Genomic DNA, 10741 nt, shown 5'->3' with positions numbered 1-10741 from the left:
CAATGCTCTTGCTGATGGAGGGAGGTTTTCACTCAAAATCTCACAATACATGGCCCCATTCATTCTTTCCTTTACACGGATCAGTCGTCCTGGTCCCTTTGCAGAAAAACAGCCCCAAAGCATGATGTTTCCACCTCCATGCTTCACAGTAGGTATGGTGTTCTTTGGATGCAACTCAGCATTCTTTGTCCTCCAAACACGGCGAGTTGAGTTTTTACCAAAAAGTTATATTTTGGTTTCATCTGACCATATGACATTCTCCCAATCTTCTTCTGGATCATCCAAATGCTCTCTAGCAAACATCAGACGGGCCTGGACATGTACCGGCTTAAGCAGGGTCTGGCACTGCAGGATTTGAGTCCCTGGCGGCGTAGTGTGTTACTGATGGTAGGCTTTGTTACTTTGGTCCCAGCTCTCTGCAGATCATTCACTAGGTCCCCCCGTGTGGTTCTGGGATTTTTGCTCACCGTTCTTGTGATCATTTTGACCCCACGGGGTAAGATTTTGCGTGGAGCCCTAGATCGAGGGAGATTATCAGTGGTCTTGTATGTCTTCCATTTCCTAATAATTGCTCCCACAGTTGATTTCTTCAAACCAAGCTGCTTACCTATTGCAGATTCAGTCTTTCCAGCCTGGTGCAGGTCTACAATTTTGTTTCTGGTGTCCTTTGACAGCTCTTTGGTCTTGGCCATAGTGGAGTTTGGAGTGTGACTGTTTGAGGTTGTGGACAGGTGTCTTTTATACTGATAACAAGTTCAAACAGGTGCCATTAATACAGGTAACGAGTGGAGGACAGAGGAGCCTCTTAAAGAAGAAGTTACAGGTCTGTGAGAGCCAGAAATCTTGCTTGTTTGTAGGTGACCAAGTACTTATTTTCCACCATAATTTGCAAATAAATTCATTAAAAATCCTACAATTATTTTCTGGATTTTTTTCTCATTTTGTCTGTTATAGTTGAAGTGTACCTATGATGAAAATTACAGGCCTCATCTTTTTAAGTGGGAGAACTTGCACAATTGGTGGCTGACTAAATACTTTTTTGCCCCACTGTATATGGTCCTTTGTAGCTCAGTTGGTAGAGCATGGTGCTTGTAACACCAGGGTGGTGGGTTCAATTCCCTGGACCACCCAAATGTAAAATGTATGCCCGCATGACTAAGTTGCTTTGGGAAAAACTGTCTGCTAAATGGCATAAAGAACACCCTGTTTCTATGGTACAGATCATATAATACACATCGAATCCATTGCACTGCAATACCATTTGTGTTCTACATTGAATTGTGGTACCTACTTTGCACATATAGGATCACCAAGAAAATATTTGTAATAACTTGAAATAGCCAACATTTTATCTGAATTCTGTTCAAACTAAAATTATTCAAATTATTTTTTTGTTTAAAAAAAAAGGTTTGGAGAAATGTACCAGGCTTCTGTCATTTTCACCAGTGATATTAAAGTTGCAATAATTCGGTGCACATTCACTGATATTGCATAAAACAATCTATTTGATTACAGTACATTACAGTTCTTCCTATTTGTGAACAAACACTACATCTGTGACATAGAAACATACAGTACATATCTTGACAGAAAATGGGTACAATGAAGTAATAATGAGTTAATATTTGTAACTTATTAATCAGTTCAGTTTGCCGGTTTGGTTGAAAAGGATATGATTTTCACAAAAACATTCAGATCATTACTGCTGTGTGTTTGTGTATGTACTACCTGAAAAGTTTGATTACAGTATGACTAAAAGACACAAAGAGCATTCACAAGGCACATAAGCTATTGTCTGTATAATCAGCGACACACTAACATAGTCAATAGAGCAGACACACAAAGTGGATGGGGTTTGACAAACTCCCCCTAGACAGCTCAATAGAACCATCACTCCACACAATCGCATTGTACTCACATCACTTGTCTATTATTGCTAAATTAGGAGCATGTGTGCTAAGCAAATTAGAAATATATAATTGCAATACATTTTACGGCTAATTTTTTGGAAATGTCTGTAATACTGAACTTACTTTTTACATGTGACAAGTATTAAAACAAGTGCAGCATAAGTTGTACAATACAGTTTTACTGCACAGAATAACGTTCATTGCTATTAGAAGAAAACTGAACGGCACGGTAATTTAGATGTTTTTTTTCATGTTTATCAAAAAGAATTGTCCCAACAATAGAGAAATAGGCTATTCTATTGAAATACGGTATGAGTAGTGAGACAAATGAGAGTAAAGAACTTTCCACAATCAGAAATCATGTAGATTCCTGAGTCGTTGCTTTTTCTAGACATTTCAGCAACAGTTCTGTGGATCTTCAGATTCAATGTTTTTAACTCAATTCGGGCCTGTGCACTAATTCCTACTGGCAAACAAATCTAAAGTGCTTATTGTAATATTCATATCATCACTTCCTTAACCTTAAATTAGTTTTTTTAGTTTTTTGTCCATTAAAACATAAAAAGCACACAATTCCACTAAAAACAGCACAACAGTGAGAAAAAAAATTATTGCTGAACAACTTGATCTGAGCAGCGATATCAATACTGAGAATGCAACTTGCAGAGTATACAGTACGGATACAGTACAAGGGCAGTAAAAAGAGGTTGCCACTCCAACCTTTCTGTCAATGTTTCACAACCAAGAAAGATTATGGGGTATAGATGCTTGAATGTCTACATTCTTCTTTTGGTTTGCAACAGTTTAGATCACCAGTGTCTAGTCATGATGTAACCAGTTTGCACTGTTGAAATCACAGAAATAACAACCTGAATCATTGCTTGAGTGACATGCTTCTGGAGCTGGTGTAGCTGGTTTGTGTATAGTACATTTAAAGTAAATATATTATTTGACAGAGACCAGAATGTCTCAGGATGTGAAATATCGCTTCAAATTTTGATGAGAAAATATACCTTTTAAAATGAAGTAAATTCACGCATACATGACAATCGAAGAAGATTCCGCATCAGTGTGGCAGTGGTGGCCCCATCTTTTGGCAGCTGTGGCAATGGGTGGGAAATAATTGGTTCACATTGGAGTTTGACCCAAAATGGTGGGGGTCGGTGGGCAGTGTCAGTCTGGTTCATTTATATCCTAGCAATGTGCTCTCCACTGCAAGGAAGTCAGTCCTCTGTGTGCTGAGGGGGACTCGGGATCCCCAGAGCTACACTGGACCACTGGAGGTAACTGGAGCTCAACTGTTGACCGAGAAGACGCACAAAAGGGGCTTCTCCAGAGACCAGTCTGACTTCTCTGCTCCAGGTCTAGCTCACCCTCTCACCTTGCTCTCTGTAACAGAGTGGCCCTCTGTGGGGTTAGGGGGACAAAGGTCTCCTCAATCACAAGGCCGTCTCCAAGGCTGAACTCTGCCCTCCTGCCTCGGTGGTGTCCATATTGACTCTAACACAGGCCACCTTCTCCTGGCTGCCAGAGACAAGGGAGAGAGATGGATGGGAAGAGAAGCATCAGCGGGCTGGTTGTGCTGTGCTGGGCCAGAATATCAATGGGTAGAGGATGAGCAGGAAATGTGTTGCTGATTTAAGTGCAATGCTGTCTGAAAGAATGTCAGACAGAGATGCTCAAATGAAACTCAAAGCTCATTCCGTGCTCTAAGTATAGACAGTTGTTAACACTCTCAACTTGAAGATGGCGGGCTCATGTGTTAAATAATGCTGTTAACCATTATAATTGGGGTAAAAAGACTAAATGTGTCAGCATCGTGTTATATCCTCAGGACGTCAGAACATCAGGGCAAAGCCTCTTGAACACTTTGCTTTTATATGCTGTAATATAATATATTACAAGATACATTCATATATATTGTAATATATGAATGCATCTGTAGGCAAATACAATATTCAGGAAAACAAAATCAAGTCTTGTTTTATGCAAACATCCACACTAAATGTAGATGTCACAACATACATGCAACTGAACATTACACAAGTTATGACACAGCAAAAGCAATAACTTAATACTTTCATTACATAAGAATGGATGCATTGTTCTTGTCATACCTATTAATTAATGGGCTAGTCACAGAATTAAGTAGACTAGTTTATTGGATTAGAATAGTCACAGAATATAATATAATTATTTGATCTCCAAGGGGTGAGTTATCAATGTGATCTTGTCTTAGTGAGATTTCAGTAGACCTGAGGTGTGCCTGGAAAAAAGCTCCTCCATCTTTAGAAGGTGGGGCGGTTAGCTAAAGGGGAGTCATTTTCAGCATAGCTACCTTTGGCTACGCTTCATAGATGGGCCGAAGTCGGCGCTCATCGCCACTGCTTTGCATGCCCCGCTTTTGGCCATTTCCTCAGAGATATTAACATTGCCGAGGTCACATGAGCTACATGCAGCGAGGAACAGGACCAGAACAGGGGAAGGGAGATAGAGATGCATGCATATGGATAAGGTAAACAAACAAAAGATTGAAGTGCACACATGATTACTTGGCACCAGTTCCCTGTCATTGCATCTTGCACAAAAAATATGCACTGGCTTATGTGTAACAATTTCTCTGTTGCCAATTGTTACTCTTGGACAATGATTATCTGCGGGGAGTTCTCTACGTAATCAATGTGTACATTAGTCATTAGTATTCACATGGTTTTAGAGCCTTTTTACCTTGCCATGATACTATGTAGCATTATGTATCATAACAATCCCGCCCAAAACACAAACGCAACATGCTAGGAGTGTGTTTTCAATAAAAAGGCATAATCTACAGGTATAGTAGATAGCCAAGTTACGATTTTGGCCATGCGCTCATTGATGTTACTGAATATTACTGAGTAGGGTTAAAACTCAGCACGTGGGCTGGATATTTCAGACACCCACCCCTACTGCCTCTTCATCCACTGGGAGGGTATGAGCGATTATTCTGTACGATCTGTTCAAGATAAACACGTTACAGACCTAACATCATCACTGTTACCTTTACATGCAATACCAAGAATGTAGAGATTGAATAGTATAACAAAATCATATAATACAAAGACAAAGCGTGTCCTTGATTTAGCTATCCAGTGTAATGTATTGTACACTGGTTGAATGGTGGGCAGCACTCACCTCCCTGAGAGAGTTTTGACTGGGATCTTGAGCAGGTTCCCACCGTCATAATGGACCTTCACAGCATTCACGCCCACCTGTTCTTCTATGAGCAATAAAGCCTGGGCCTCCTGGGACCAAGGGGACACGCAGAGAATTACAATAGAGTGTACCCATGAGGGTGCAGGTAAATTGCCACGGTCTGAGCCCCTTTGCCCGTTCTAGTCATTTGATTTCTGTGGGGACAGGTCATGTTAGCGTGCTAGACAGTGAACTAATGGCTTTAAAAGTATTAGTGTGTGTTACCCGTTTCTCCCTCTCCTTCTTCTTCTTGTCATCCTCTTTCTTCTTCTTGCTCTCGGGCATCAAGTCGTCCAGATAGCTGAGCTCCCTCTTGGTAAAGAAAAAGTCCAGAAGCTTCCGAATGAAGACGAGGGCCAGCACCTTTAAGCAAAAATAGGATATTGTAAGGGAGAGGGAGTAAAAGGACCACAAACTCATAAAAAAGGTTTTCGATATTTTCATGTTTACAAACACCCTATAGAGGGATGGGATACTATAGATACTATAGATACTATAGATACTATAGAGAGATGGGATGATAGTAGTATTACTATAGCACATTTCTCTCTATGGGTATTACCATCATTGGGAAAACGACGGCAGCTGCTGAGGCCTTGATGACCCACAGCAGTATGAGGCAGGTGAGCTGCACCAGGGTGAACACATGGACCTTCCACAGGGGGACGTAGCGCAGGTAGATCAGGTCAGGCTGGTGCTTGGCTGGCATACCAAACAACTTGATACGGTCAAAGAACTAAGGGAGAGAGCGAGAGAGACCCGTTTATTGTTCATTTCATATTTTAGTCATGAAACACGCTCTTTGAGTTTAAATGTGATGATGTTTTTCTTGATAAAAGAGAGATTAATTACAAAGGAGTAAGCTCATCATTACAGACAAGGCATTGCTTTACTTTTAAAGAAGAAAAAAATAAGATCATATCTTCAATCAATCATGTCATTGAATATAATCTCACTTGAATGCCTTTGAGTGAAGAGACTCCCATGTAGAGGAAGACTCCGTATAGCACTGGCATAGGAATGAACTGGAGGTTGGGGCAGAAGTTGAACATACAGTATATAATAAATAATACATGGGATATAAACTGCCTTTAAAAATGACATGTCACTTGTTTCAACTTTAAGGTGAATATACTGTATAACAGTCAAACTGCTTATCATTCACATTGCCTGTCATGGCATTGGTGTCCCATTGTCTTGTAAAAATAAAGATGGATTATTAATAAAACACTTCTCTGAAACCCAAAGAGCTGTCACCTTGAGTGCGGAGGTCATGAAGACAGAGCAGCCCATGAGGACAAAGATCATGAAGCCGGTGACTCTCTGCTCTCTGATGCCCAGGAACTTGGGCTGTTCTCCTGGGGCCGAGCAGCCCGACTCCACCTTTAGATTTGATTACATTAGATTCATATTTATTATACTCAGAGAAACACATTTTTCCCCCAGACTTGTACATTAACACAAATAACAAATCCATTACTCACTTAGACCAGCGTTGTCAAACTTAATTCCTTAGTTAATTCCTGGAGGGCCGAGTGTTATTTATTTATTTGTTATTTCCATTTGTGTCTGGTTAAAACCTAGACAACCAGGGGAGGGCAGTTCCTAACTAATCGACGACCTGAATTGATCAATCGCGTACAAGGGAGGAGCAAAAAAAGGAATTGAGTTTGACACCACTGACATAAACAGAGACTAAACAAAGACCGCAACAGGCTGCCAACCTTGAGGCTGTTGACGTGAGAGATGGAGAGCACGGTGGCGGCTACAAACCAGGGCAGGCCCATGATGGAGCAAACCCCCAGCATTACCGCCACCACCAGCAAGTCCAGATGGTAGCCACAGCCTTTCTACATGACGGAGAAGAGGGGGAAAACGAGGGGGGGGGGGGGGGATAAAAAGCCATTTTAGTATAGCTGGACCACCGAATTGAAAACAATTGCTATATTCAACACAGTGAATGATAATATAATGGGCAGAACAAGGTGACAGAACAACATCTTTGTAAACATGTTTCTATTCCACCTTGACAGTGGAAATGGAGTCTGTAGACTACGGCCATCTATGCCATGAACCAGTGCTTGCTCACTTTGAGCTTGTGCTCCTTGCGGTTGATGATGACGGCGGTGATCTGCTGGTCCATGAAGATGAGGATGGTGCAGAGCAGAGCGGGCAGCGCCGCCACCAGCAGGGTCCACCAGGGGTTGGGGCCCAGCGGGGAGATCAGCCAGCCGCGATGCTTGGAGGTAGGCTGTAGACCAGAGCATAGAGTTAGCTTTTAAACTGAAGCTACTGGCTTGCAGTCAGGGTATAGTGTTCGCTAGCAAGAGCTTGTAAAGTGCAAGTTCAAGTATATTGGTCATATGCACAGGAACACAGTACAATGAAATGCTTGCAGGTTCAACTCTGGACAATACAATAACAATAATAGAAAAACACAAATTGAATAACATTTTAGCAGAAGTATAAAACATAAGGGAATCACTCAAACAGATTTGCATTAGGATATTTACAAGTGTGCCAGGGAAGTGGGATATGGAGAGCAAAGTGTTTTGTGGAACATTAAAAAGAAGTCCAGCAGCAGTTGTGGTGTGTGTGGTTTTGATTGTGTGTGTTTTTGTATGTGCTTATGAGAATATCATTGATGTTTACACTGACACGATGACAGAGTTCATCAGGAAGTGTATAGGGGATGTTTTTCCCACTGTGACGATTAAAACCTATACAAACCAGAAACCGTGGATAGATTGCAGCATTCGCGCAAAACTGAAAGTGCAAACCACTGCATTTAACCAGGGCAAGGAGACTGGGAATATGGTCCAATACAAATAGTCCAGTTATGTCCTGGCAATCAAACAGGCAAAACGTAAGTACAGAGACAAAGTGGAGTCGCAATTCAACGGCTCAGACACGAGACGTATGTGTTATGGACTCCAGACATTCACGGATTATGAAGGGAAAACCAACCATGTCGCGGACACCAATGTTTTGCTTCCGGACAAGCTAAACACCTTCTTTGCCTGCTTTGAGGATAACACAGTGCCTCTGACACGGGCCACTCCTGAGGACTGTGAGCTCTCGTTCTTTGTGGCCGACGTGAGTAAAACCCTTGCAATGCTGCCGGGCCAGACGGCATCCCTAGCCGCGTCCTCATAGCACGCACAGACCAGCTGGCTGGAGTGTTTACAGCATGTTCAATCTCTCCCTATCCCAGTCTGCTGTCCCCACTTGATTCAAGATTGTTCCTGTACCCAAAAAAGTGAAGGTAACTGAAAGTAAATACTATCGCCCTGTAGCGCTCACTTCTGTCAGCATGAAGTGCTTGAGAGGATAGTTAAGGATCAATTCACCTTCACATTACCAGACACCCTAGATCCACTGCAATTTGCATACCACAGCAAAAAATCCACAGATGATGCAATCGCCATTGGCACTGCTCTATCCCATCTGGACAAGAGGAATACCTATGTAAGAATGCTGTTCATTGATTACAGCTCAGCCTTCAACACCATAGTACCCTCCAAGTTCATCCTTAAGCCCTGGGTCTGTACCCCACCCTGTGCAACTGGGTCCTGGACTTCCTGACAGCTTCCCCCAGGTGGTAAAGGTAGGCAACAACACCTGTACTATGCTGATTCTCAACACTGGGGCCCCACAAGGGTGCGTTCTCAGCCCCCTCCTGTACTCACCCATGACTGTGTGGCCAAGCAGGCCTCCAACTCAATCATCAAGTTTGCAGATGACACAACAGTAGTAGGCCTGATTACCAACAACGACAAGACAGCTAACAGGGGTAAGGTGAGGGCCCTGGCGTAGTGGTGCCAGGAATATACCCTCTCCCTCAATGTCATCAAAACGAAGGAGCTGATTGTGGACACACACACAGTGCCCATGTAGTGTATATACACTACCAGTCAAAAGTTTGGACACACCTACTCATTCCAGCATTTTTCTTTATTTTTAATATTTTCTACATTGTAGAATAATAGTGAAGACATCAAAACTATGAAATAACACATATGTAATCATGTAGTAACCAAAAAAGTTAGGCATCCTTCCTAACTCAGTTGCTGGTGCGGACGGAAACCACTCAGGGATTTCACCATGAGGCTGTGATAAGAGAAAACTGAGGATGGATCAACAACATTGTAGCTACTCTACAATACTAACACAATTGACAAGAGTGAAAAGAGGGAAGCCTGTACAGAACAAAAATATATCTTGTTTGTAACAAGGCACTAAAGTAGTACTGCAAAACATGTGGCAAAGCAAATCCCTTTTGTCCTGAATAGAAAGGTTTGTGTTGGATTTGCCCCAAACATATTACTGAATACCACTCTCACAACTTTAAAGCATAGTGGTGGCAGAATCATGTTATTGATATGCTCATAATTGTTAAGGACTGGGGAGTTTTTCAGGATAAAAAAATAATGAAATAGAGCTAAGCACAGGCAAAATCCTTGAGGAAAACCTGGTTCAGTCTGCATTCCACCGGACACTGGGAGATGATTTCACCTTTCAGCAGGACAATAATCTAAAACACAAGGCCATATCGACAGTAGACTGCTTACCAAGAATACAGTGAATGTTCCTGAGTGACCGAGTTACAGTTGACTTAAATCTACTTCAAAATCTATGGCAAGACATGAAAATGGTTGTCTAGCAATGATCAACAACCAAGTTGAGGTTGAAGAAGTTTTTAAAGAATAATGGGCAAATGTTGTACAATCAAGGTGTGCAAAGCTCTTATAGACTTAACCAGAAAGACTCACAGCTGTAATTGCTGTCAAAGGTGATTCTAATATGTATTGACTCAGGGGTGTGAATACTTATGTAAATTAAATATTTCTGTACAAATAAATATTTCTTTGTCATTATGGGGTATTGTGTGTAGGTGGATGAGATAAAAAAAAAAATACTTCATCCATTTTGAATTCAGGCCGTAACAACAAAATATGGAATAAGTCAAGGGGGTCCTACCTCAAAGCGGTCGGGTACGTTGAGTTTAGGAGAGGGGATGCCCATTAGATAGTCCACCAGCACCATGATCATAATGGTCAGAAACACGGCAAAGTCACTGATGGTGGAGCGCACCTGCACAACCCATATTAACCACAATACATAATCATGGTAACGTGTAAAAAACACAGTCATTAAAATTCACTCAGTGGGAACGCCTACACAGTAGCTAACAGTAATAGCTAAATGTGGAACATATTGTGTGGGAAGAATGTGAAGACCTTGAAGTTAATTGTGAATATTGATGCAGCACAATAAAACTTACCAGTTCACACATTTACATTTTAGATGAACGCACACACACACACACACACACACACACACCATGCTCCCAAGTGAATAACACACCTTTGTAGGGAAGTATCGCTCGGTCTTGATCTCCTTGAGAAAAGAGGAGAGGAAGAAGGTGGTGAAAAAGAGGATGATGGACCAGAAGAGGACATCTGGGATGTAGGGGCCGTGGTGACCACAGGCAGGACCAGCAAACTCTCCATGGAGCAGGTTACACATCTGGCAAAGAGTGTAAAGGGTCAGAGAAATACACAGGCTCAACAGATGTTTTTGCAGTGTGTTTCCTCTAA

The 10741-nt window shown here is 41.8% G+C and overlaps 1 protein-coding gene across 4 annotated transcripts in view; it reads right to left on the bottom strand.

Annotated features, from left to right (window-relative positions):
* Positions 1-1482: 1482 nt before the first annotated feature.
* The window catches only part of LOC109907669 (sodium bicarbonate cotransporter 3), a 63502-nt gene continuing 54243 nt past the window's right edge, over positions 1483-10741 (bottom strand). For 2 of the 4 annotated variants that reach the window (XM_020505776.2, XM_031793823.1), the window contains exons 16-26: positions 10509-10670; positions 10122-10235; positions 7231-7392; positions 6866-6991; positions 6399-6524; positions 6098-6166; positions 5704-5877; positions 5367-5504; positions 5082-5191; positions 4249-4359; positions 1483-3434 (exon numbers count right to left, since the gene is read on the bottom strand). In XM_020505776.2, the coding sequence (XP_020361365.1) occupies positions 3350-3434; positions 4249-4359; positions 5082-5191; positions 5367-5504; positions 5704-5877; positions 6098-6166; positions 6399-6524; positions 6866-6991; positions 7231-7392; positions 10122-10235; positions 10509-10670 (1377 nt within the window). In that variant the 3' untranslated portion in view covers positions 1483-3349. Of the gene's footprint in view, positions 3435-4248; positions 4360-4850; positions 4903-5081; positions 5192-5366; positions 5505-5703; positions 5878-6097; positions 6167-6398; positions 6525-6865; positions 6992-7230; positions 7393-10121; positions 10236-10508; positions 10671-10741 lie in introns of all 4 variants that reach the window. The other 2 variants (XM_031793825.1, XM_031793824.1) reach the window with 2 other exon arrangements.

Source organism: Oncorhynchus kisutch, linkage group LG17 (genome assembly GCF_002021735.2).
Source record: "Oncorhynchus kisutch isolate 150728-3 linkage group LG17, Okis_V2, whole genome shotgun sequence".
Classification (NCBI taxonomy): Eukaryota; Metazoa; Chordata; class Actinopteri; order Salmoniformes; family Salmonidae; genus Oncorhynchus; species Oncorhynchus kisutch.
Note: the sequence above shows the minus strand (reverse complement) of the source record. Positions and strands in the feature narration are given on the sequence as shown.